Source organism: Strongylocentrotus purpuratus, unplaced genomic scaffold (assembly GCF_000002235.5).
Source record: "Strongylocentrotus purpuratus isolate Spur 01 unplaced genomic scaffold, Spur_5.0 spur5_scaffold_11, whole genome shotgun sequence".
NCBI lineage: Eukaryota > Metazoa > Echinodermata > Echinoidea > Camarodonta > Strongylocentrotidae > Strongylocentrotus > Strongylocentrotus purpuratus.
Genome location: NW_022145596.1, coordinates 29,306,623 through 29,334,475, shown reverse-complemented (window position 1 = coordinate 29,334,475; position 27,853 = coordinate 29,306,623). Strand labels below are relative to the sequence as shown.

Sequence of the window (27,853 nt, the reverse complement as noted above, 5' to 3'; positions counted from 1 at the left end):
CTCCCCCTCCCGCGCGAAGCGCGGAAGTTTTGGTTTTATTTAATTATTAGAGAAAGAAGACGATTCGTCGTATCGTTTTCGACTCTTAATAAGCCCTATTCATCTGAATTCAGTTTCCCCCTCTCGCGCGAAGCGCGGAAGATTTGACGTTTCCTTAAATTATTAAAGAAAAAAACACGATTCGTTGTACCGTTTTCGACTCTAAATGAGCCCTATTAATTTTGTCTGAATTCATTTTCCCCTCTCGCGCGAAGCGCGGAAGCTTTGACGTTTCCTTAATTTTTAGAGAAAGAATACGATTCGTCGTACTGTTCTCGACTCGTCTAAATGAAGCGCGAAATTTTTGGCGTTTCATCACAATATAGAGAAAGGAAGACGATTCCTCATACCGTTCTCGAATCTTATTATTATTAAGCCCTATTCATCTGAATTCAGTTTCCCCCTCTCGCGCGAAGCGCGAAAGCTTTGACGTTTCCTCAAATTATTAGAGAAAGAACACGATTCGTTGTAACGTTTTCGACTTTTATTAAGTACTATTTGTCTGAATTCAGTTTCCCACTTTCGCGCGAAGCGCAGAAGCTTTGACGTTTCCTTAAATTATTAGAGAAAGAAGACGATTCGTTGTACCGTTCTCGATTCGTCTAAATGAAGTTTCCCCTTCCGCGCGAAGCGCGGAATTTTCGGCGTTTCATCACAATATAAAGAAAGGAAAATGATTCGTCGTACCGTTGTTGACTCTTAAACCTTGTTTGAATTTAGTTTCCCCGAAAATTTTAAACCGCTGATTTCTTTAGTTGATATTATAGGAAAGTGAAACTTCGAGAAAAATACAAGTATTGTTGTTGTAGTCACTCTCGAAGTCGTCACAGCGGATAAGAAGTCGCAGTTCGTAGGGAAAAAAACTTGTCGGCCGACCGACAATATACATCTCACCGACTTCAAACTTATGCATTGATGAGGATCGAGCAAGAATACCGACACAGCTGACCCGACACAGCAACATATTTACCCGTGTCTTACTTGCTCCCTCGACGAGACGACTCCACCCAACAACCCCCTTTTCTCTTTTACTCCCACTCCTCCTCTCTCAGACTCTTACCTCCCCTCTCTCTCCTCTCTTTCATCCCCCGTTTCTTTTGTTTCCCTTTCACTCTTTTTTCTTCTTTTTTTTTCTTTCTTTTCTTTCTTTTCCTTTTTTCCTCTCCCCCCCCCCTTTTTCTTTTTTTCTCTTTCTTTCTTCTCTTTTCTTTCGTTTCCTTTCTTTCCTTTCTTTTCCTTTCTTTCTTTTCTTTTCCTTTTCTTTTTTTCTTTTCTTTCCCTTCCCCTCTCTTTTTTTCCCTCTCCCTTTTCTCTTTTTCCCGACGCGCAATTTTACCGACAATATCCTGACAGGTTGGGGGGGGGGATGTCGCACCCCCACACCCCCCCCCTTGGCGACGCACCTGCACACCAGAACACTGTTCCCACTTAAGTGCATGTATGCAAACCGAAAATTTAAAAAGGTTCAATACATTTGATACGGGGTCAAGTTTATATAGTCAGGCTCGGCAAAATGGCGTTCCGTTCTATTGGAAGTCGTCTGCAAACCATGTTGGGACATAAACATATTGCCAGCGTACATCTAGTTGCCAGAGTGGTCTCGCGTTTTCAGTCCACGATACCTCTCGTGACGGCTGATGAATGGTGGGGAAAATGCAAGAAAGTCGATGTTTTAGGTTCGAAGATGTCCTATTACGACTCCGATCCCCAGAATAGGAGCGGTAAGCGTACGGCCGTGTTCCTGCACGGCAACCCAACGTCTTCGTATCTTTGGAGGAATGTGATACCCCAAGTAGAACCCATCGCCCGGTGTCTGGCTCCTGATCTCATTGGGATGGGCCGGTCGGATAAGCTGGCTAGCCGTTCATACCGCTTCTTGGATCACTACCGCTATCTGTCAGCCTGGTTTGATGCTCTCAAATTACCAGAAAAGGTATTTTTTAGAAGAATATAGCTTATAAATGAAATACTCAATAACATGAGGTCGTTAGTGTTCAGATAGTGTACAACACTACAGTGAAGTCATTACTAAGAAATATCCACGCAAGGTACCCTGGAACAGTCATACGCCCGTGACCCAATCAAAAACCGTTCGGACTATTTCGGTTATTTATTGTTTTATAAAATGGTGACGAGGATATCACTTGATGAAGGATTCTCATTCCAAATAGTATAGATCTAGAGTCGACTGACAAATTTAGATCTGGAGGGTTAAATGGCCGGTCATTACAAAATGCAAGTGACCGTTGGATTAGGATTTGATACATCATCATACATTATATTATAAAAACCTCTTTTGTTTACATTTATTTTTCATAAAAGAAATATACGGGGACTTAGATCACACCCAGCATTAAAATTTATTTCTGGAATTTTTATGCCACAAAAAAAACTGCCCCGAATCTATTTTTCAAGAATATATTTGTGCCTTTGTAACATTCGCGCAATGTTTTATCATATACGTCGACATAATATGTCATGTTTTTAAAGGTAGTCATTTCATACTTTGTTACTTTTAGAGGGTTGTATGTTTGACAGTTGAAGCAAAATGATTAATACGAATTTCAATTGATAATACATGTATTTAACAGAATTCAGAAAAAGATCGATGATTCTAACAATATGCTAACGCCCATGGGTGTCGATCCTGGGGGGGATGGGGGGATATACCCCCCCCCCCCAATATTTCAGGTGGGGGGGGGGGATGGCCTGTACAATCATCCCCCCAATAATTCACCATCGAAAAAAAAGAGAGAAAAAAAAAAGACACGATACAACAAATCGTCTTCTTTCTGTATTAATTTAATGAAACGTGAAAGCTTTCGCGCTTCGCGCGAGATGGGAGAAAATGAATTCATACAAGGATTAAGAGTAATAATTATTTGAAACGTCAAAGCTTAACCCTCTTCGCGCGGGAGGGGGGGGGGAAACTGAATTCAGAGTCGAGAACGGTACAACGGATCGTCTTCTTTCCCTAATAATTTAATGAAACGTCAAAGCTTCTGCGCTTCGCGCAGGAGAGTTGGGAAACTGAATTCAGACAAGGATTAAGAGTCTAGAATGGTACATCGAATCGTCTTCTTTCTTTAATAATTTAATGAAACGTCAGAGTTTCCGCGCTACGCGCGGAGGAAGGGGAACTTGGTTTAAACATTAAGGATTAAGAGTCGAGAATGGTACATTGAATCGTCTTCTTCCTTTAATAATCTAATGAAACATCAGAGCTTCCGCGCTAAGCGCGGAGGAAGGGGAACTTGATTCAAACAAGGATTAAGAGTCGAGAACGTTCAGACAATAATTTAATGAAGCGTCGAAGCTTCCGCGCTTCGCGGGGGAATGGGGGAAACTCCTCCCTCCCTGCACCCAACCCCCTAGGGAGTGTGCTTCGCGTGCTCACTACCCCCCCCTAAAATGAAATCCTGGCTACGCGCTTGGGGATGGGGTGCAACCTGCCGCACGTTTCTACCTTTTGGTTGCTTTGATCCATTGCCGAAAATATTTGTCACCTATCATCCCCCTCAACCACGGATACAAATCGAAACCTTGCTAACGCCTACAACATCATTAAACGTGCAAATTTTGTTTTTCGTTGAAGGAAAAACCTGGCATTTACAAATATGATGTCTTCTGCCTATGAAACATATTGATGATAAATCCTTCCCAAATGTTTATTTTCAGATAACCGTCGTATGTCACGACTGGGGTACCGCTCTTGGCCTCCACTGGTGTAATGAGCACAGGGATAGACTCGAAGGTAAGCAATAAGGGGCGGAGGGTAAACGTGGTATAAATCACCACATCGAACACTCACACACAAACTCAAGAAAATCTAGAAAATAGGAAGTAAAATACTTTATCTTATCATCTTAAACCATGCTTGAACTTTAGTACTGATCTTCCATTCCAACAACCAGACTCTGCCTACACAATAATATTCACGAATATACATTTATAGCAAGTAGTTTTTTCATTTAACTAAGCATAAGGGTGGGTAACTCTCCTGTTTATTAACGATCTTTAATACATCACGATGTTTCACGATGTATGAACATTTTGTTAACGCTTTAATAACTATTATAATTCATAAATAGTTAGGGCTTATTTACCCAGGGTATAGTCACATTAGTGCACTTCTCTGCGGGCTCTGTAGTATAGTATTAATGACTGCTTTGAGAGAAATAGTTGTTTTATTACGCTCAAGGGAAGGTTAGAATTGTGCTATTCCCCGAGGCTTGCCGAGGGGAATAGCCCAATTGTAACCTTCCCGAGAGCGTATGAAAACAACTATTTCTCGAATATTAAAGCAGTCATTAATACTTTTATATGCCGAAAAAAAATAGACTAAAAAATAAAAAATAAAAAATAATTTACATATCTGTCGAAGACGGGATTCGAACTCTTGCGTACAACAAGAGGTGTATCGAAAACCAACGCTTAGACCACTCGGCTATCGCGCGCCGTTAACATGCTTGGCAGTTTTCTCCAATATATACATTAAAATGGATTGAAAACGGCTCCGCGTGAGGGATGCTTCGCAAAAGCTCCATGAAACGGACCCTTCTTTTACTTTTGCAATGCATATTGGCACGAACTTAGATCAAGATCTATCGGCAGATGTTGTTTTTTTTGTTTTTGAGAGTTAATTTTCGTCTTCATGTCAACAATGCAAGATAAAATTGTCGGTAAGATCGATCGAGATTCAATTGTATTGAAATTGCCGACCAATTTTTCGCACACGTATGGTATCCTCCATCGCTCAAACCATTTTTAACATGTAAACCTATGGGGTAACCATGGAGACTGACCTATTTTTTTAATAACCATGGTTATTAAAAATATTGAAATGTTTTAAGCATGGTTACCGGGAATTTTACAGGAACAGTTGAAGTTTATGAATGCAATTCGACCAATCAGATGGCTGGATTTCTTAAGTGAGGTATATAATTATTATTACCCCAGGAATTGCCATGTTTCCGTTTACACTTGGGTTGAGAGTGGCACTGAATGTGGAATAACGTTTTGAAAAAGGCGTTAATGCCAGGCTGGATTCGAACCCTCAACCCTTGGCTTGAGAGTCAAGTGAATGAACAAGTGAACCACTATACCACGACACCTCTGCAAGTATGTAAATATGCCTTAATGGCCCCACTGTCAATGGAACTGGCTAGAGAGTTGTTTGTTATAATTCATTGTATTCCCTGATGTTTAGTCCAGGAACACCATCATTGCCAGTCGTCACACCATTGTTTTCCAATATCTTGCAGAAGTAAAAAGCACGTCGTTAGCATCTGTCAAGTTCCTCTCAATGCATGCGTCATTTAGCATGTCACAGCTCAGTAGATGGTCAATGCTCTTTGGGCCCTGCCCGCCCTCACAGTCTGTTTCAGTGTTAGTTGGTAATATATATCCCCACTTGCTCCTATTTGCCTTCCCATTCCCCTACCTACACACGCAGTCCAGGGTGACTCCAAGACTGTTCAAAACAGAGGGGGTACAGTGGGTACACTATGATTTATTTTGTTTGACAAGCACAAAATTGTAGAAAGGATATTATATTTTAAGGTACTTTCTAATTTAAAAAATATCGGACATATATCAAAAGATGTTTTTCAAATTTTCAGATACCCTCTCGGACAAAAAGAAGGGCACATTTTTTGGGTGCACTTAAAAAGTATGATTTTTCACAATTTTTTTAGCTATCGTCCACATGGAAGGCGTCTACCAGCCAATGACTTGGGACATCTTCCCCGACTCTATGCGGGACATCTTCCTGGCGTTGCGCTCGGATGCCGGCGAAGAGATGATCCTGAAGAAGAACATGTTCATAGAAACCATCCTCCCGCTCGCCATCAAGAGGAAGCTTCGCCAGGAGGAGATGGACGCTTACCGGGAGCCATTCAAGAACCCTGGTGAGGACAGACGCCCTCTGCTCACCTTCCCCCGTCAAATCCCCATCCAGGGAGAGGGCCCAGAGGAAACGGTCGCCATAGTTACGGCCTACCACGCCTGGATCAAGGGGACTGAGGATCTCCCAAAGTTTCGCATCCTCCCAACTCCTGGAATATTCAGTGAATGGAACACGGGGATCACGAAGGATTGGCCAAATCATAAGGTAGTCCAGGTTGAAGGGTCGCATTTCTTTCAGGAAGATTCACCCATCCAAACTGGTGATTACATCAAGGAATTCCTATCAAGTATCTTTAAGTAGACGGATCATAATTATACACCAGGGGCAGATCTGAGTTTTTTAGAGGGTGTAGTAATGCAACAATTGTACTTAATATATAAATTACATACATTCTAACATACAAAGGCGGATGGGCAACCAAGACCCCGATTTGTCCTTCTTGTTGTGGAAATTAATATCCCAAAATCTAATGACATACTCTTTTTCTCTTCCTCTCCTCCTCTTCTTCCTCCTCCTACTTCTTCTTCATTTCTCTCTTTCCTTTCTTGTCAGAATTTTTGAGAGTATTGGACCATCTTGTTTCTTTCGAAAAATTATCTTTTTAAACTATGATATTATGATCTCAGATATTTTACTTCTGTCATTTTTTCTCTGACATGTCCCCATTTTACTTTTTAGGAGGCCGGCCCAAGGACATACAGTTAGCAATATATCCATACCCCTTGTATTTACAAAAAAAAAAGAAGTTTGTTTATTGTATTAAATCATAAATGAAACTTGGACTTGTTGAATTGAGGAATATCTTGAATACTTTTAGAAGTAAGTTTTAATTGTCACATTCTCAAGAAATATAAATCGGGACAAATCAATTTTACACATACTTGAGAAATTACAAAACTTGGTGATGGTATGAACAATTTAGTCGTCAACTGCATAGAGTAGCAATACCTTACAATAAAAATAGTAAATGAGAACCAAAACACTCGTAGACTGTAATTTATTTTGTGATAATCATTTCAATTTCAACTTAAGTATCTCTGCTTGATATTTGAATTCTTTATTGATCCAATATATTTGTTTTTGTTTTTATTGCTTGCTCTCTCACGTTCCTTTAACTTGTATATTTGTTTTATTTTACATTCTGTTTTGTTTTAATATCGAATGAAATCATTTCAATTTCAAAGTATATCTATTATCCTACGCTAATGAAACAAAATGCTAAATTTCTATATACCTGTATCGCAAACATATGTTGTCTTTGTTAAATCAATGATGTAATTTTATTTCAAATATAAGGTAATGGCAATTTCTTTTTTATGCATTTTGGGAGTTAGTTTGTTCGTGTATCTATTAAGATATAATGTGTGTGGCTTCGAGTATACAGTAGAACTTTCTTGCACAGTGCATTGTACATGCTCTATAAAGTTAGTTTTGTGCTTACATTAACGCACTTTCGATTAAGTGATCAAATATGGGAATTGTGGAAACTTTTAGAAGCTTTCTTTAGAATTTTGTAGAAGGGAAGATGGAGTTGAGAGAGAGAAAAAGGGGAAAGGATAACGGAGAAATGAGAGTTAAACGATAGAGGAGAGAATGAAAAAAGACAGAGAAAGACAGATAGACAGACAAAAAGAGAGAGGGCGAAAGAGAGAGAGGGGGGGGGGAAGGGGAGAGAGACACAGAGACAGAGACCGAGACAGAGAGGGAGAGAGAGAGAGAGAGGGGGGGGGGGGGGGGGGAGAGGGGGAAATAGAGGACGATATTTACAATTTAAATTGGTGAAACAGAGTATAAAACACACCCATAACGTCTTCGTAATTAAAAGAGACGAGATGTATACCAACATCTACAATTAGACATATTTAGAAACATAAAGTAAGTCTTTCTTTTCTGTCTTGGTTGCAGATAATAATGGATCTAAATGATTGTTAAAACACATCTCATATTCCCCGATAATTTTGCCCGTGTTGACTTAGTGGCGGGATTTTACGAGGCCAATTTTTTTCTCGAGTATCATCCTTTTTTTATTCTTCTTTTCTACGTTTTACTATTCGGTTTCACAAGACAACTAAGTATGCATTCCAATAATTACACTCTCTAGTCCGTAATTCGTGTTAGTTTATTAAATGGCGGGATTTAATGCGATCAACATTTTGCCAGTATCGTTTTTCATAAGCAGACTGTAAAATATAAAGACAATTAACATATGACATGAGAAAAGATGACCTTATATTGAAAAGCAAAACAAAAAATTTCAAAATTTTGTGATCAGTGACGTATAGGCCTTGCATCTGGAAAGGGGTGAGGTGTTGTAAATTTATCAATTTATTTAATAAAAAATCTTTTAACAGGATAACATTGATCAGCTCGCAGGCTGTTTTACATAATGATCCTGCATAGAGAAGGAAAATACAAATTTAAGAACTGACAATAAGAGTATTTACAAGAAAAACTGCAGTTGAATACAAACGTTAAAAATAGAAACAACATATGGGAAAACATTAGGAAAAACGGAAAGAGGAAGAGGAAGATATGCATACATCTTGATAAAAAATACATCGATGGAAAAGTGGATCTACGAAAATTATATTGACAAGTGTAGTATAATCAGTTAGAAAACGAAGATAAAAATAGAACAAGAAATATCTTAAGTGACTCTCACACTCTGCCGTGTAGGCCTACCGTGTGCCACCGTGCGCGAAAATGTCTGCGGACGGTAGAGAACGGCGAGGGCACACGGTGGTTCGTTATCAAAGCGGGCAACACGTTAATAGGGCGTTGGCGCTTATTTACACCCGGTGGGACCCGGCGAAAGTTTTGGGCATGTTCAAAACTTTGGCCGGCTGGCACCGGCTGCAAGTAAGCGGCAAGAGGACGGTGTTGAACGGTATGAGGACGGTATGAATACGTTATGAAAACGGTCACACTGTATGAACACGTTCACAACACGCTCATAACCCGTTACAGAACGGTGATGAACGGGCAAAAAAAAATCCACCGTCTGCAACGGGTTGTAAGAGGGTTGTGAACGTGTCATATACGTGTTGATACCGTGCCACCGTCTTCATAACGTATTCATACCGTCCTCATTACAGTGTTCATACCGGACTGCCAACGGGTGTTTCCAAAGCGGTACCGCCTGATTCTGACGGCGCCGCCTCCCTTAACATCCTGTTAACGCCTTGACGTTCCCATAACGTCATATAACGGGTCCATAACGTGTCTTTACCTTCACAGTAGCGTCATATGAACGTGCCATTACCAACAAATTTACTTTTGTCACCGTGTGCCACCGTTTGTCACTAAATATTGGGTATATATAGAGGGGTTTTGTCAGATGAGCTTTACTTTTTCTTGTCATGACGTCAGCAGTCCGGGGACTCGCTCACAGGACGTTTCGAGCGGTGAGGGGACGCTAAGTGACTGGTAGGTGGCTGCTACAAACCCGGTGCACACGTTCGAGACCCGGTATGGGCCCGGTATGGAAACGGCCAGAAGATGGCAACGAAACGGTGAAAAGATTAATTTTATGAACAAGCTCGCTCAAAACCCAACGTTCTGGACTCTGTTGTTTTTTAAAAGCCCGGCAGGTGGACGGTAGGCCTACACGGCAGAGTGTGAGAGCTCCATTAGCAGCAACATAGGCCTCGACCAAACAATTATATAAAATAGATACCAAGTACACAGCGTAATACAAGTATATGTAATTTCTAGATAATAGGGATAGCAATGATGTAGTAATAAGAAGAAACGGCAGTGAACAAATTGTATCAATTAAAGGAAGATTTTTTTTTTATATTGGTGTGATAAATGTTAAATAACACCGAAAGGCGTCTCTACTCAAGCCTAAAATCATCACATGAAAACATCATTGAATATTTAGGTGAAGCATGGAAATACGTTTATAGTGTATGAGTTACTGAACTAAATGAAAGAGAAAAGGCTCAGGTCCCATATTTTGCGTTTTATTTGTATAATGACATAACCGACCTTGTGTCAACATTTCATAGGAATAGTTACCATGGTTACCCATGTTACATACCGTGCAAAATATGAGTTTTCCTCCTATAAGAGCTTTCCTTTGGAGCTGTTATACTCCTTTCAAAGTATGTCACAATTCTATCTGAAACGTGCTTTGATTTATATTACGCATCATTGCAATATTATGAAAGTGGCATGAATTTTAAAATAAAATTGAAATGGATTTAAAATTGAATTGAGAATTATACCCACCTATCAACTGATTTAAGGACTTCTCATTATTTTCCATTGATTTATTTTTCTTTCCAATTAGCCATTATCAATTTATTATATATTGTTTTGTTACGTCATTTATGTATATGAAAATTCGCCTCCGCATGCCACACCGCCCCTTTTTGTTTGACTTTATGTACGTATCATGACAACCGACAAACCGAGCAAATTTGTATACGGGCAATCATTTCAGAGTTCCAGGAGCAGTGTGAAAGGTTTCGAGTTTCAACTGATTTTTCTACCGTATCTTTACATATATAGGAGCAGGAGAACGTGTAAAGGAATATGGCATCATGCTTCCAACTACTGCAGATATGATAGTAGAGGGAAGCTAGACGATCTATCTACTTGTAGATACCAGACAAGAACTCACGGATGTAATCCCCGATCTGGATGGGGGATTCTTCTTGGAGGAAATGATGCCCTTCACATTTGACCATCTTGTGATTGGGCCAGTTCTTGGTGGTCTTCTCGATCCAGTCACTGAAGAACCCGGGAGTGGCGTGGACGCAGAGTTTGGGCAGATCGGCAGACTCCTTGAGGAAGGCACTGTAGGCTGTCGCTCTTACGATCATGTCATCCGGACCATCACCCATGATTGGGATCTCGCGGGGCCAGGTTAGGGTGGGGCGTCGGTCCTCTCCGGGGTTCTTGAAGGGCTCACGATAGGCGTCCATCTCCTCCTGTCGTAGTTTCCGGATGATGGCGAAAGGGAGGATCTGTTCCACGAAGATATTCTGCTTCAGGACCATCTCTTCACCGGCCTCAGAGCGAAATCCCTGGAAGACCTCCCGCATAGTGTCGTCGAAGAGCTCCCATCCCGGGAGGGGTTGTATAATACTCTCCATGTGGACTAGACCTATAGAAAAAAAAGGTACACAATCTCAATCATTCATAACTACTTTCAGGGGCGGAAATCCGGGGGGGGGGAGCGTTGAATAATGCAATAAGTGCATATATTCAAATATACATGTACAGCAAATAATGAGTACAAGGCTACAACACAATTATTCTGAAGTGCTCTAAAGTGCAGTCTCACCTAATTTGCAAAGTTTCACAAAAAGTATATACATGTATACTTGTGTGCTTTGCTCCCTTACTAGCATACAAGTATATTTAATTTATGTTGGTGCGAAAGTAAAGTTTAAAAAAAAGAAAAGAAAAAAGGTGCTGTTATGAATGAATGCAGTCGCAGACTAACGAAAACATGCTCGCGTACCCAAAATAGAAAGCCAAGTAGAAGGAAAAAGAAAAAAAGGCAGGCAGAGAAAGCAGTGGTTTGATAACATCAAAGAATGGACAGGTCTCACATATTCAAAAGCCAAAAGATTAGCACAGGATAGAAACAAATGGAGAAAGACAACAAGAAGATGTGCAGATGTGGTCGCCAATCGCCATCAACTGACGGCGGCAGCCAGGTAGCCAGGTAGGTACTCGCGTATCCAAGAATACGGAGGGGATGTGTAAACATGTAATATACCCCTTTCAAGTTTCAAAGACGCTAAAGAAATTTAGTAAAACGCACCTACACCGAAGCCCGGTTTGCTCAGTCGGTAGAGCATCTGACTTTTAATCAGAGGGTCGCGGGTTCAAGTCCCTCATCGGGCTAGAGTATTTTTTTTTGTCGGGGGCGGAGGGGTTAAGTTTGAATTCTTCTTATTTTAAAATAATTTTATCTTGTCAATGATTATTATTGTTGATTAGACAGTGATTTATAAATTGTTACACCTCACCATTTTATTGTTACAATTTCTGTAGAGTCACGTGGATTGGAAAAGAAGACCTTCGGGTTACAGTTATTAAATGGGCACGTTCCCACCAGGGAAGTTATCGGAACATGCCATCTGCGTAAGAGCCGTATTCTGTTGGTGTCAATAGGCAGCTATAGCGCCGTCCGCCAGCGCGTACGTATTTTGAGCGCCCTTTGGAACAGGCGCCGATCCAGGATTTCTTAGGGGAGGGGGCCCAACTTTTTGTTTTGTTTTGCTCCCGAAAATTTGAATATCGCGCCGGCCGTAAAGTCGCTCAGTGGGGGGGGGGGGGGGGGGTGGGGGTAGTGAGCATATTTTTTTTCTTAGCCCTCGAAAATTAAAAAATTTGCACCCCCCCCCCAAAAAGGGTAAAAATCACGTTTTTTTTCCCAGGGAGGGGGGGGGGGGGGAGGCCGGGCCCCCAGCCCCCCCCCCCCCCCCACTGGATCCGCCACTGCTTTGGAATACGGGGAACATGCCCCTTTAAGTTAATTTTTTAATCTTTTTTTGGCATCCATATGACTCTTTTCCAAATGTACTCTTGTTATGTATTCGGTAGGATGCGAACGTTCATGTGGTTGAACGAGCAAGTGTGCGCCTGTAAAATGGCGACTGGCTGGAATGCTCCCCAGGGAGTGGAAAATGTGCACACATTGTGTGCGGGTAAGCCTGAATCCGATGACCGGGGTAATAATATATCTGTAAAGCGCTTAGGTACATCGTTGGATCGGTGTATTGAGCGCTATATAAAAAAACCGGATTATTATTATTATTATTAAGGATTTGCTTTACTTTTGCCGAATAAATAATAATTCTAATAACTTTAATACTGACCTTCAAGTCGATCTCTATGCTCATTCGACCAGTGGAAGCCCAGGCCTGAACCCCAATCATGGCACACTATGGTCACCTGAAAAATAGAGATCACGTGAACTTTTCGTATTCGCTTTTAATTACAACAATTAGAAATCGGGAGCGGTTTCAATAATTGATTGATTTCCCACTTATAATATAAGATATATATCATTGTCACAAGTCAAAACCAGGAGCCCGGACATACTATGGGCACGAAGTTACATGTTCTTGGATTAGGAAAATAGGAGGGGCCCTATAATCTGTATCTACTCTTTTCATTCCGCCCACCCCCCTTTGACACCATTAATGGATCCGAGGGAGCAGTGTCCCGGTATAGCCAGGATTCAGTACGTGCAATTTCAAATCTCATATCAAAACATTGAAGCAAAAGGCTGTAAACATAACTTCTATCGTTTATTTCAGGGTACATGTCATAGATATAAAGCATTGAAACGATTTTTTTTCTTCTTCTGTAATACCTTTTCTGGTAAGTTGACAGAGTCAAACCAAGCAGACAAATAGCGGTAGTGATCAACAAATCGGTACGAATGGTCGGCAAGCTTGTTAGAACGTCCTTGTCCAATGAGATCTGGAGCGAGACATCGAGCGATTGGTTCTACGCGTGGTATGATATTCCTCCAAAGATACGAAGATGTCGGGTTGCCGTGCAGGAATATCACTGCGTGTTTACTAGTACTGCTGTCTTTGGTATCCGAGTCGTAATATGACATCTTCTCACCCAAAACATCGACTTTCTGGCACTTCCCCCACCATTCATCAGCCGTCACGAGAGGTATCGTGGACTGAAAACGCGAGACCACTCTGGCAACTAGATGTACGCTAGCAATATGTTTATGCCCCAACATGGTTTGCAGACGACTTCCAATAGAACGGAACGCCATCTTGCCGAGCCTGACTATATAAACTCGACGCCGTATCAAATATATTGAACCTGTTCCAAATTTCGGTTTGCATACAATTGTACTTAAGTGGGAACATTGTTCAGGTGTGCCATGCAGTATGGGATATCTAGATATGAATAATCAGGTGCCTGGACGGGAGGGAGCTAGGATCGAAGTGTGCTCCTGAAGAATTATTACTCCTAGCATAATTATGTACATAACAAGTTTTAGTTTCGTTTTTCTATGGTTACAAAAGGGCGAATATATAGATAGATAAATTGAGAGCAAGATATATATTTATATATATATATATGTATATGTAGAGAGAGAGAGAGAGAGAGAGAGAGAGATAAAGAGAGAGAGAGAGAGAGAGAAAGTGGAAGAGAGAGAGAGAGAAACAGAGTGGGGGCGGGGATCGAACATAAAGACGGGTATAGGTAGACAGACAGAGGCAGACAGACAGATAGGCACAGAGAGAGATAGAGACAGAGACAGACACAGAAATAGACACTTCCATACATACTACAGACATTGCAAGAGAGAGAGAGAGAGAGGGGGAGAGAGAGAGGGAGGAAAAGAGGGAGAGAAAGAGGGAGAGAAAGAGAAAGAGAGATGGGCGGATATCGAGAATAGAGACGGTGCAGAGAGAAAAATAGGTAGACAGAGAAAAGAGATTGAGAGGGGAGTAGAGACAGAGACATACAGGTAGACACACAAACAGACAGAGATATATACAAAGACAGACATTATATTATACGGAAACTGAAAGAGATAGAGAGAGAGAGAGAGATAGAGAGACAGAGAGAGAGGGCTGAGAGAGAGGGCTGATAGAGAGTGAGAGAGAGAGAGAGAGAGAGAGAGAGAGAGAGAGAGAGGGTGAGAGGTCTTGGCCTGCTACGTTCTCTCGTTACCGTGGAGCAATGGGGACTTTTAGATTTGCACGTCGACACAGTGGACTGCTACGTGTGACGTAGTCCACTATGTTGACGTGCAAATCTACAAGTCGCTACTCTGGCATACGTGTGGAGGCTCCCGACTCTCATACGATGATGTTCAGGGTTGAATCCTTTAACGGTGTTTTTACCCATATAGTCCCTCTTGACCTAGGTGTACTAAATGGGTACCTGGCAATATTGAGGGTAAAGATAATTACAGGTCCCCCATTTTTGACGAGGCTACCAAAGGTTAACAAAAATGCTAATACTAACTTTAATGAGGATGATGATGATGATTACTTTATGCTATTAAATTCTGATTTCTTTCTAACTTGTGTTCCCATATGTTGCGATAAGCTAAATTTCTCATAGTTATACTGATTTATTTTTCAGATTCAATATATCATGTTACGCTATGTTATATTTTACATTATGTGTTATTAATTTTGTTTGTAAACTATTGTAATTCGGCTTAACGCCGCGATAAAAGTTTTATTTGAAATAAACCATTTTGAATTGAATTGAAATGAATTGAATGATGAAGATGATGATGATGATAATGATAATGATAGTAGTAATAATGATAATAATATCAATGATAATGATAATAATAACAACAATAATGATGATAATAATGATAACAATAATAATTCGGATCATGATGATGACAATATCATCGTCATCATCATAATCATAATAATGACACCGGGGAAAACAACAGTGTGTTGAAACCATGCACTTGAATGCTTCAGGTATCTACTAAAGAATAACACCAGAGCTGACCACCTGTTTACAATAGACCATAATACCAATTTACCAACATAGGAGTTGCTATGTCAGACGTGCTGTAGCATCATCAGGAAAAGAAAGGTATTGGAGGTATTGTATGAATTAAGAATGCATTTTTTTGTGAGCATGTGATGAGCTGGGGGAAGTTACATACCAATGTCTCTTGTTAGCGCACTTATGATTGCCAGATGATTTCACAAGATGGAGTGGAGCTTATATAGCAGGTCTGTGAAAATATTTAAAAAAATGTTTTAAAATCTATGAAATATATTTAGATGTTTGAATACAAAAATATGAGTTATATGTAGCCCTGCACATTAACAGGAATCAACTTATATTTGGATTTCGAGAAACGACACACTGCACTGTTAGATGCCAATTTATAATCCGGTATACCCTTTTGCCTTTTATTTTTAGCTCTAAGATACCTTACAGTTTGGACATTGACCGTAATGTAAACAACGAAGATATTGCAGGGACTGTCTTCTGTTAGATTTTTTTTCATACCCTGGATATTCAGATTTCCTGATATTATATTAGCTGAATCATGTTTGGAAAAATGGCGTTCCGTTCTATTGGAAGACTACAGACTGTCGTGGGTCATTTACAATATGGACCTGCCTCTAGCGGACAGCTAGTCGCAAGGCCCGCCGCAGCTATGGGGTCGCGCAACCAGTCAACGATACCCCTCGTAACGGCAGATGAATGGTGGGGAAAGTGCAAGAAAGTCGACGTTTTGGGTGAGAAAATGTCATACTATGATTCGGATCCTCAAAATAGCAGCAGCAAGCATGCAGTAGTCTTTCTTCACGGCAACCCGACATCTTCTTATCTTTGGAGGAATGTGATGCCCCAAGTAGAACCCATCGCTCGATGTCTCGCTCCAGATCTTATTGGACAGGGACGTTCCAACAAGCTTGCCAACCATTCGTATCGATTTGTTGATCACTACCGCTATTTGTCTGCTTGGTTTGACTCTGTCAACTTACCAGAAAAGGTATGCATTGGTAAATGAAGCAGACTGACAGTAATGATTAAAAGTTTGATTGGACGTTAAATTAACAAAGCATCACAATTTAATTGGCAATTAAAATCAATTTTATTAATATATTTAACTAAGGGAATTTAATATTTTATGATTTTGTTTTATGAAATCTTAAATATTTAGGATTAAATTCCTGAGCAGAGTTTTTATAATCCAACAGGCGCGTAGCCAGGGGGGGGGGGGGCGGTGGGGGCAGTCGCCCCCAAAAAAAACGCCGACCAAAAAAAATGAGGGAGAAAGAGGAGAAAAAAAAAGAGGACGTTGGAAGAAAAAGGGAAAAGGAGTCACGAACGGTACAACGAATCATCAAAGCTTTCGCGCGGTAAGGGGGAACTGAGTTCAAATTTAGGATTAGGGTCGGGAAAGTTACAACGAATCGTCTTCTTTCTCTTATAATTTAATGAAACGTCAAAACTTTGCATGAGAGGGGGGGGGGGAACAGAATTCAGACAATAATTAAGAGTTGAGAAAGGTACAACGAATCGTCTTCTTTCTCTAATAATTTAATAAAACGTCAAACCTTCGCGTGAGAGGGGGGAGGGACTAAATTCAGACAAGGATTATGAGTCGAGAAAAGGACAACGAATCGTCTTCTTTCAAAGCTTCCGCGCTTCGCGCGGGAGGGGGAATTAATACAGATAAGGATTAAGAGTCGGGAAATTAGGTACAACGAATCGTCACTTTTCTCTAATATTTTGATGAAACGTCAAAGCTTCGCGCGAGACGGGGGAGGGACTGAATTCAGACAAGGATTATGAGTCGAGAAAGGTACAACGAATATTCTTCTTTCAAAGCTTCGCATGGGAGGGGGGAAACTCCCCCCTTCCTGCACCCACCCCCCTAGGGAGCGCGCTTTGCGCGCTCTGTAAGTGAATCGCACGCTTTGCATGCTCATTACCGCCCCCCCTAAAATGAAATCCTGGCTACGCGCTTGCAATCCAATACTTGCAATGGACAAGGAAACCTGGTTGATGTTATGTCAAAAATGAAAAGAAAAAGAGAGGTTTATTTAACTTTTATTTAAGCTTATAGTCTGCTACAATATTACTTCTCGTTCTTCTCCTTCCATTGAGTACACGCTGTCCTCTTCGTAGAGTAAAGTCGTACTTGGAATTTTTAGGCACATTTTTAGTTAGATAACACTTTCATGACACTTTAAAGGCCTATAACGCTTTCTCTTACTGTTGTATGGAAATCTTGCTAGATTGGATAAATTAAATTAGGATAAATTAAATTCTTTTCCAGGTGAGCATAGTGTGTCATGACTGGGGTTCAGGTCTGGGCTTCCACTGGTGCAATGAGCATAGAGATCGAATTGAAGGTGAGTTTTAAAATCAACCATGGATCCAAAACAAAAAGAAAATGGGCACTGCTGAAATGAAACAATTGTAAAAACTGTGTTTTTGATAATGTGAGGAAGGAGAAGATGGTGTCAAGCATTGCCTTTAGGTTTAGGTTCTAATTTATGCATGCAGTCTAGCACAAACTCTCATCCCTTTTGTTCATCACAGCTTTTATACAAGACAAAATGATGCAATGGTGTAAGATGTAATACAAATATTAGAGAAATACAACAACAAACAACTTCCTTAAATCTAAAGAAAGTTAAGATAGGTAATGAGATAAATTGAGTAGGTTCAGATTGTTATGTAAGCCTACATGTACCATTTACTATATTCAAAGCACTCCAAGACCTAATGAAATGGTCCTTTTTAAACCTTTTAATTGTTTAGTTTGGTTCTTCTTCCTGCTCTGTAGGGCTGATCCACATGGAGAGTGTTGTGGCTCCTGTCCCAGGCTGGGATCGATTCCCAGACATGGCCAAAGACTTCTTCCAGGTTCTTCGCTCCGAGGCTGGCGATGACTTAGTGCTGCAGAAGAACTACTTCATAGAGCTTCTCCTCCCGAGGGCCATCATGCGTGAGTTACGTCCAGAAGAGATGGAAGCTTACCGTGAGCCCTTCAAAAACCCCGGGGAGGACCGTCGCCCCACCCTTACCTGGCCCCGTGAGATCCCCATCAAGGGTGATGGCCCAGACGATGTAATCGCAATCGCTTCATCCTACAATGCCTGGCTCAAGGAGTCCGCTGATCTGCCAAAGCTTTACATCCATGCAAAGCCAGGGTTCTTTAGTGAGGGGATCAAGAAAGGCATCGCAAACTGGCCGAATCAGAAGACTGTCGAATCTGAAGGGTTACATTTTCTACAAGAAGATTCGCCCATCCAGATTGGGGATCATGTCAAGGATTTCTTGTCTGTTTTATACAAATAGGAAAATCAGTTCTTGGAATTTACCTTATTCAAAATTTGTTTTGAAAAGAAGTCTGAAATAATATTCCTAATTTGCTACATCAAAATAATGAGTAAATTTCATCATGGATAGAAAGCTGTAACATTCTTCCTATATGTTTCAAGACTGACTATAATTCCATGTATTATGCACTTTATGCAGTGTTCATTTTGGATCACATGTCTTTAATTTTGAACTCCAGCTGACCAAATCTATTTCCTAGATAGTTGTGCTAGAAATAAGAGCTGTCATCAAAGTTTACTTACTTCAATCTGAAAGCTCAGCAGTCGGCATTACAGGTATACAAACCCTTACATGACTATGTTTCTTTACCGATAATTAACCCAATGAATGCTGATTTCTCTCAGTCCAATAGACTCAATATAGGATCAACCCATCTCCGGTAGGCAATGAGTTAAGTTGACCGTAGAGTAACAAATTTCTTCTGAAGTAGTACTGAAGAGTCTTCAGCATTTGATTTCATATGCTGTCTGTAACGAGACCTTCAAATATTCTGAGAATATTGCTTTATAATAGAATATGCTAACTGCTTACCAGTATTAACATTTTCAAATTGTTTGCAAATGCTTTTGCACTTTCTTTAGGCTCATAAAGAATGATTATGTCCAAAATTATTCCTATACATGTATTCCAGTCCACTAATTTTGTAAATCTAATGGTAAATGTCTCTTGTTAGTTCAGTTCTTCATCTACATGATTTAAATAATGACCAGGGTATTATTATTATCATTATTTATTCCTTTTGCTTACGGTTGCTTGCTTCTGAAATTAAATGTGTACTGAAAGTTAATACAGGAATAGCCCTTGCACATGTGTCTATTTTGTTCTTTATGCACAGCCATTAGAGCACCATGGGTAAACAGTGTGAGGTATCATTTTGTAGATGTGATTGCCAATACCTGTACATTTACACCAGTAATTAGTCTAGCACTAAACAAGTATTTCCATTTGCATTCTTGCATAAATTTGTTTACAGACCGGTGAAGTATATATGTGATCTTTGAATGTACATGTAATTAGTTTTGTGTTTAGAAGTAAATGTTAAAATGACATAAAAGTTATCTATTTTGTATTTTTTACAAACCTTGTATTGTTTTCTTCATGCTATGCATGACAAGAGAAATAAGGTTTATGTGAGATGCTAATTAAGAATGCCTTCATGATTAATAAAATATAATGCAATTCTGATGAGCCTGTGTGAAGTGTTCTATATAGTTTGTTAACATATTATTTGCAGTGTATAATGTCCCCATTAGCCGGGTTCTAATTCAAAGACAATTCACATAATCTATACTGATAGTGTGTTTATAGTGTGTTGCTTGTTTAAACACTATCTTATGATTCCCTGTACTTGAACTTTAGCCCAAGATAAACACCAAATTTGTACAGATTTGCATACAAGAGTTAGGCATTACATGTTGTTTTTTTAATAGTGGGGGAGGGGGGGGGGGGGGGTCTTTCCTTGCCTATGGAGCTATAAAGATGGTCCCCTTCTCTCGCCCTGTCTCTCTCTTTTCCAATACAGTGTATCTCTCCCCTCTCTCACTACTATACCTACAGCCTGTGCCCTCCCACCCCCGGCCCATTTCTCTCTCTCTTCTCTTTCTCAATATCTTCCCCTCTCTCTCCTCAGTACATTGTCTTCTCTCTCTGTCTCTATCTCCCCAATATCTCTTTCCCTTCTCGGTCTGTAGCTCTCCATCTCTCCCTCCTCAATATTTCTCCCCTCTCCCTTCTCTCTTCAATATTTCCCCCTGTCTATCTCTAGCTAATCTCTCTCTCTTCTCAATCTCTCTCCCTCCTCAATATCTCCCACTCTCTGATTGTCTCTCTCTCTCTCTCTCTCTCTCTCTCTCTTCTCTCCCTCCTCAATATCTTCCCCTCTCTCTCTGCCGTCTGCCGTGTCTCTCTCTCTCTCTCTCTCTTTCTCTCCTCCTCAATATCTTCCCCTCTCTCTCTGCCGTCTGCCGTGTCTCTCTCTCTCTCTCTCTCTCTCTCTTTCTCTCCCTCCTCAATATCTTCCCCTCTCTGTCTGCCGTCTGCCGTGTCTCTCTCTCTCTCTCTCTCTCTCTCTTTATCCTCAACTCACATTGAGAAATTGATTGGCAGGCCATATGTTTTATATTAAAGTGTTCTTTTTAATCTTTGATGTGATCCTTCGTGGTTCATATTAAACCAATAACATGTATGGAATTTCACAAAATATAAGTACCATTGTACATAAACAATATTTGATATCCATACTTACCTACTGTACATTACTTAAAGATTTACACAATCATACAGCTGTAGAAATAAATACAATAACATGCTATTAGCAAATAGAAAAAAACATGAAACATCATTTTACAGTTAGCCAACAATTAGAAGGCTTTATCCCTGCTGTTTTTAACATTCAAGTTCAACTGAATTTTCACTTATTTCAATTATTTCGCATATTACCGACCTAATCATTCACTCATTCATACAAATGTTGTTTCTAAAAGGTACTAATCTTCAGTTTAAATGTCATTTGTTGTATATTTTTTAAAGGGGGCACTGGCCGATCATCCCCCCTCCCCACCCCCATTACCCGGCGGTGTTAGTTACAATCATACTTGCATTTTTTACCATCATGCTGGGATGGTTTAGAGTTGTTATAATTTACAATTTGTAAAAGCTTTTCAAAAGTCTAGTTCCTTTTCCTACTTGCAGTAGATGTACATGTGCTTACTTTTAAATGTAATGTAATTGGTGTACAAGTGTCTATAGAGAAAAACTGAAAAGGAAATAATCAAACGAAAGGACAAATATAATGGATTAGACTCGTTAGAGTAACTGTAACAAAGTATATACCTGTAGATAAGATTATCAACAACAACAAATGTAATTAATAATATTCCATGTATGTACATGTACATTACGCTAACCAAACATAAATATACACTCAGTATCTGTCTCAATAATGGCAAGAAAATTATTCAGACTATAACAAAATTTTCAGAGAAAAAATGTAAATTTGAAGATATGCAAACATGTATAGAATAAAGTAATATATGATATGCTAGATATTTTTCATCAGTACCATTCCATCATATCAATAATTATCTACACTTTGAGTTAGTGTCAACTGCCAAGCAGACTTTAATTAATTTGCCCTTTCTTATCTGATAAAAAGAGGAATGATGAGTAATCAGTAAACTCTTGGAGCTAGATACACCATGAAATGCATGATGTAGTGTGTATACAAAATTCAGAAAACTTTGAGGTGAAAACAGTGGTTGAGAAATATGAATACCTAAATTTGTGAACACATCCTCATTTCACACGCTATGAAAGAAAAAAAAACAATTATTAGTCATTAACCCCTCCCCCCCCAAAAAAAAAAAAATAAATAAAAATATATATATTTTTATTACTCCCTATTGAATGAGCTGAAAGAAAAATCAAGAAAAACAAAGCATCAACAGAAGAGTAGCCCATAATAACTTCAAAAGAATTAAAACTAAAATGAATTAGAATCTCCTTTTCGCTAAGTAAAATGAAACAAATAGATATTTCAAACAAGGTAATCTCATGAAATCATTCTTTGTGCAGTTGTCTTCGATTGTAGATTTGGAATGAAATGTGCAACATATAAAGTTCAAATGACTGAAAAAAATAGATCAAGATTATATTTTTCGCGAAGATTCTTAAATCTTCCATTCATAACAGTGGAAAACAAGGATAACATGTCATCAACAGTGTTATGGGACAATTGTGATTTACAGATATCCCGATCACAAGTATCGATACTTGATAGGGGTCCAGACACATATTTATAATTCATGCAAAATAACATGTTATTCTGAACATACCATCATGTCTCAAATCTCGTTATTCTGAGTGAAACATGGTGTCAGGAGTCTGATCTACGGGGGGAAATTTGTAAAAGAGGCTTGCGCTGATGTTTGAAGTGCTACCTGGAAGGAGGAAATTAATTTTGCAATGCTGAATATGTGCATCGAATTTGGGAGTACAGTATATTGATAATTATTCGGTTTTATTTACTTATGTAAAGCGCTTTGAGCATGTTTATGTAAAGGCATTATATAAATTTTAATATGTATGTATGTATGCATGTATGTATGTTACGTTTATTAAAGATCATTGATGTGAGCACATGCCCCTCTTGTCTAGCAAGACATCTATTTATATGTGACTGATCACGGTCGATAGTTCCAATGAAGTCACCATAGTGGAAGACAACGCTATCATCGATGACTATGCAGATGTTTTTTATGGTCTAGCCGGGGAGGTGGTGGTGCCTCTGAAAGGAAAACTGAAGCTGAAGCTTAATGAATTAGAGTAGAGAGGCATTTTGAAGGTGTCAGTACCTACAGACTGGGTCAGGAAACGAGGCAAGCTCAGAATCTGTCTTGACCCGCGAGATCTTAACAGAGCCTTAAAGAGACCTCATTATCTCATGCCAACGATGGATGATATACTGCCAAAGCTTGCAGAAGCCAAGGTGTTCTCTGTGTTAGATGCGAAGGGCGGATTCTGGCAGGTAAAGCTGACAGAAAGGAGCAACGACATTCGCAACTTCATTTGGTCTTTACAGATGGACTCGGATGCCTTTTGGCATATGTACAGCACCCGAGGAGTTACATGAAATCATAGAAGGCTTGTGTGGTGTGGTGTTGAGGGGAATCCACAAACTGCAAGCACTGCTTTTTAATGGATCCCCCATTTCCTCAGAAGTTAAGAATTTCTTGTAATAATTTTATTATGTGTAAAGTGTATTTGTATAGTTACCAAGAAAAAATGAATATGTAAATACATTTTTTTCACACTTTCTGTAAATGAAATAAATGTGAATTGATGTTGTGGCAGATGTCTTCTTAGTATATGGCAGTGGTGCTACAAATGAAGAAGCCCTGGCGGACCACAATAGGAATCTCCGGAAGTTCTTGGCACGGGCAAGAGCGGTCGGACTGACTTTAAACAACAACAAGAACCTCAGACTATGCCTCAGTGAAGTGCCATACATGGGACATCTACTGATGAGTGATAGTCTCAAACCAGATCCTAAGAAGGTGAAGACTGTAATGGAGATGCCGGGCTCTACTGACAAGAAGGGAGTTCAATGCCTTCTTGGAAGTGTCACATACCTGTCCAGATTCATGCCTAGATTACCAGACGTAGCTGAACCTTTGAGAAGGCTTACTAACAGAGGTGTCCACTTTGAGTGGAGGGAGGACCATGAGGAAACCCTTAACCAGGTGCAAAGACTTATGACAGAAGTTCCAGTCTTGTAATACTACAATCTGAAGGATTAGGGGACGATCCAGTGTGATGCATCAGAGAAGGGGCTGGGAGCGTCATTGCTCCAGAATGGACAGCCAGTCTCCTACACATCAAGGGTTCTGACAAAAACAGAACAAAACTATGCTCAAATTGAGGAAACCCCTCAACAAGCTACGAAGCCTTATGACAGAAACTCCAATCTTGAAATACTACAATCTGAAGGATGTGGTGACAATCCAGTGCGATGCATCAGAGAAGGGGCTTGGAGCTACATTGCTCCAGAATGGACAGTCAGTCTCCTGCACATCAAGGAAGGAAGGTGACAATCATGACAGATCACAAGCCCTTGGTGCCGATACTCAGCACGGCTTTGAACAGTGCCCCGAAATGCCTCCAGAGAATGCTCTTGAGAATGCAGAAGTATGACATTGAGCTAACATTCTGTCCAGGCAGGGATATGTTGATTGCAGACTGGTTGAGTAGAGCTTTCCTGCCTGACACAGAGAGCTGCGACAGGATCTATGGTGAGATTGAATGGATCAACCAGACAAATGATGTCAGGATACGTGATGCCACATCACTACAGCTGCAGAAAGAGACATTAAGAGAACCCGCCCTTCAAACTCTGACATCCATTGTAATGAATGGATGGCCTGAACGGAGAGATGAAGTGTCTGTGGTGGTGAGAGGATATTACCAGTTCTGGGATGAGATAACTGTACAGAACGGTGTTCTGTACATGGGCATGAAAGTTATCGTACCAACCGCCATGAGAGCCCTGATGCTGAACAGGGTGCACAGCAGTCATCTAGGAGTTGATACCTGTGTTCGACGAGCTTGAGATGTCCTGTTCTGGCCTGGCATGCAGTAGGAAGTGAAGGAAAAGGTGACCCAATGCAGCACCTGCAATGCTTTCCAGCCAAAGCAACAGAAAGAGCTCATGATGGCGCACGAGCCGGCCTTGAAGTATTGTGTCGCAGGACCTCTCCACATTCCAGATCGAGGACTTCCTCATTACTGTTGACCATTCCATGACTTTACAAATGGAACGAAGAACTCTTATGTTCATATTTTATTTTATCTCAAATGCTCATCATTTTTATTTAATGTATGGTATTACAGAATGAAATGTGATTGGGATATAGAAATTTGAAAAATTTGTAAAAAAAGAAAAAGGAGACAAAAGAAAAAACAAAATAGAAAAGCCTCAAACAAATTATTATTTTGTTTGCTTAAAGCAAATAATATTAATAAAGATTGAAGGAAACACTATTCTTTTTCTTTTTATAAGGAAGGGAAATGTTATGGGACTACTGCGATTTAAAGATATCCCGATCACAAGTATGGATACCTGGGCGGGGTCCAGACACATAAATATATTGGTGCATAATAACATGATACTCTGAACGTACAATCATGTCTCAAATCTCATTATTCTGAGTGAAACAAACAGGATTAAACAAAAAAATATTCAGAAAATAATTTTGTGAACACAAGTTTTACATCTTTGGGGATAAGTCCTCATCTTAAAGGGAGTGTGGCTTGGTAAAGACTGGTAAAAGTCATCTCCATCTTCTTTTGGACAACTGCACGTAAACGAATGGACTTGATTAACGGTAGTCAGAGACTTAATCTCTACATGGTTAGCAAGCACTACAGCTCGCAAAACAGACCGATGTTATCCTCACGCTTTACTTTCGCGTATGTTGCATGCACGTGATTGCTGTGGTTGCGTCGTCCGTAGTCAGGCCACGGAAAGACACGTAGTCTCGTCATGCCCTACTCCCTTTAAACACCAGCACTGTGATTGCACTACTCCAGCTTGTCTGGTCTCTTGTCCACAAAGAACTGAAAGAAACATGGAAAAGAAAAAGAAGACATTAGTGAGAAACAAAGAAAAGGGGCTTGAAAGAAAGAGATGGAAGATCTGCAAAACTGAGAAGAGGTGGAAAGTGAGATGCAGTGAAAAAAATTCTCGGGGGCTCTGGGCAAATTAGCCCCCAAAATGCCAAAAAGAGCCCCAGAAAGTCATAAAAGAGCCCCAAAAAATTTGCATAGAGTTAAATGCAAAACAAATTAAAGAGTGTTATTTTCATGCAAGCCTGGTGAGATGGTTCATGGACCAGTTGAGACAAAAACTATCTCAAAACCTTTAGCTCATTGGCTTTTTTTTTTGGATTCTAGAGCACTACTTCAAATATGGATTAGCCATAAATACGATAACCTAAGGATACATAAAATGTGAAAGTTAAGGTGACATTTTGTTTGTTCAGAGCCAGAAGGTGGCTAACTCTGTGTTAATGTATATGAGCCTTTCTGGCTCCAGACAATATTCAAAGAAGTGATTATTGGGGCTACATGTAATTTAAGTCATCTAAAGAGTTCCCTTGAAATAATCTAATTTCCAACAAAACTAGGTAGTTCATTGGATTACTTCACTCCAAATTCGTATGCACATCAATGATGCACCAATACATATTTCATGTATTATCACAGTCCCAAGTATCACATTTTACGAGGTCTTCTATGCTTAGTAGTTAAGAAAAATTTCTAGGCTGATTTCAATTATATGCAATTTCCCTACAAGTTCTTAACATTGCACCTGAAGACCTGTCTTCATTAACTGGTGTTTGTCTACAGCCTCCTTCAGATACGACACGGCAAAACATGTTTTGATGTTTTTCAATGAAGATGTAAAGTGTGATACACATTTCTGTATCTTATTTGTATAGCACAATAGCACAGTAGCTGCCATTCCTTTTCACATACAAAATGGGGCGTTTTTCTTTGCAGACGACACTAAGCTGTACTCTCCTGTGAACTCACTAGAAGATAGTGCTGCATTATAGCATGATCTAGATCTCCTTGCAAACTGGACGGACAAGTGGCAACTCCCCGTAAATGAGTCAAAGACAAAGGTGATGCATCTTGGGAAGTCTAACCCTAATGTAAACTATAACCTCAAATCATCAATTTTGACATCTGTGGTTCTAGAGGCTGATCTGGGAGTATCCTTCGACAACAACTTGAAGTTTTCAGCGCATGTAGACAGAGTTGCATCCTCCGCAAACAGGAAGCTTGGCCTGATTCGCCGCACCTTTTCATTCTTGGATGAATCGGGCCTTGTACACCTCTACACGTCTTTAATAAGGCCATCCTTAGAATACTGCTCCAGTGTGTGGCACCCTGTTCTCAAGAGAGACCATCTAAAGCTGGAGAGAGTGCAACGCAGGATGTCCAAAATTCTTTTATCGATTCGTGACCTGGAATATTCTGACCGGCTTAGACATTTGAAACTGCCCACCCTTGCATACCGTCGTCACAGAGCGGATATGATACAAACATATAGACTTTTCCATGGGATTGACCGCAGTGACCCCAACCAATTCTTTCTAAGACCCTTGAATGACAGAACACGTGGCCACAACTTCAAAGTATCGAAAGTTAGAGCCTTCACTTCTATCCGAATGGGATCATTTTCACAACGAGTCGTCAATTTATGGAATGCGCTTCCAGCTTATGTAATTGATAGCCCATCTGTGAACTCATTCAAATCCAACCTGGAAAAAGCATGGAGAGCTAAATATGACATGTACAACCCTAAAGAAATGTTTCCTTGCTATTGCATTGTCCGAAGCTCCGACGTAGGCGCAATCCCCAGTACATACAGATATTAATCCTGCTGCAGAGGGGCATATAAGTAATTATACTTGAAGCCCAACATCAAGGTAAATCAAGGTAAAGGTAAAGCAGTTTAATGCGTCATATCTGAACGAGCCTTAAAGATAAAGGTGA

At 40.0% G+C, this 27,853-nt stretch overlaps 4 protein-coding genes and 1 non-coding gene across 7 annotated transcripts in view; 3 read left to right on the top strand and 2 right to left on the bottom strand.

Moving 5' to 3' along the window:
• Window positions 1-1,503: 1,503 nt before the first annotated feature.
• Window positions 1,504-7,257, top strand: LOC763444 (coelenterazine h 2-monooxygenase-like). Its single transcript, XM_030981126.1, has 3 exons — window positions 1,504-1,972; window positions 3,718-3,793; window positions 5,736-7,257. The coding sequence occupies exons 1-3, from the start codon at window positions 1,553-1,555 to the stop codon at window positions 6,245-6,247; spliced, it is 1,008 nt and encodes a 335-aa protein (XP_030836986.1). The 5' UTR covers window positions 1,504-1,552; the 3' UTR covers window positions 6,248-7,257.
• Window positions 7,258-9,741: 2,484 nt separating this feature from the next.
• Window positions 9,742-13,753, bottom strand: LOC756635 (coelenterazine h 2-monooxygenase-like). Its single transcript, XM_030981125.1, has 3 exons — window positions 13,287-13,753; window positions 12,787-12,862; window positions 9,742-11,060 (listed from the first exon to the last, which is right to left on the bottom strand). Exons 1-3 carry the CDS (start codon window positions 13,707-13,709, stop codon window positions 10,546-10,548), a joined length of 1,014 nt encoding a protein of 337 aa, XP_030836985.1. The 5' UTR covers window positions 13,710-13,753; the 3' UTR covers window positions 9,742-10,545.
• TRNAK-UUU lies at window positions 11,737-11,809 on the top strand. The gene has a single exon. It is a non-coding gene; the product is annotated as a tRNA-Lys (tRNA).
• A 2,068-nt stretch (window positions 13,754-15,821) lies between the features above and the next one.
• On the top strand, window positions 15,822-19,978 carry LOC587333 (coelenterazine h 2-monooxygenase). Its single transcript, XM_787066.5, has 3 exons — window positions 15,822-16,430; window positions 17,724-17,799; window positions 18,237-19,978. The coding sequence occupies exons 1-3, from the start codon at window positions 15,981-15,983 to the stop codon at window positions 18,749-18,751; spliced, it is 1,041 nt and encodes a 346-aa protein (XP_792159.3). The 5' UTR covers window positions 15,822-15,980; the 3' UTR covers window positions 18,752-19,978.
• A 2,210-nt stretch (window positions 19,979-22,188) lies between these two features.
• Window positions 22,189-27,853, bottom strand: part of LOC587249 (ATP-dependent DNA helicase DDX11) — a 34,715-nt gene continuing 29,050 nt past the window's right edge. For all 3 annotated transcript variants that reach the window (XM_030981124.1, XM_030981122.1, XM_030981123.1), the window contains exon 22: window positions 22,189-25,906. In XM_030981124.1, the coding sequence (XP_030836984.1) occupies window positions 25,871-25,906 (36 nt within the window). In that variant the 3' untranslated portion in view covers window positions 22,189-25,870. The remainder of the gene's footprint in view (window positions 25,907-27,853) is intronic.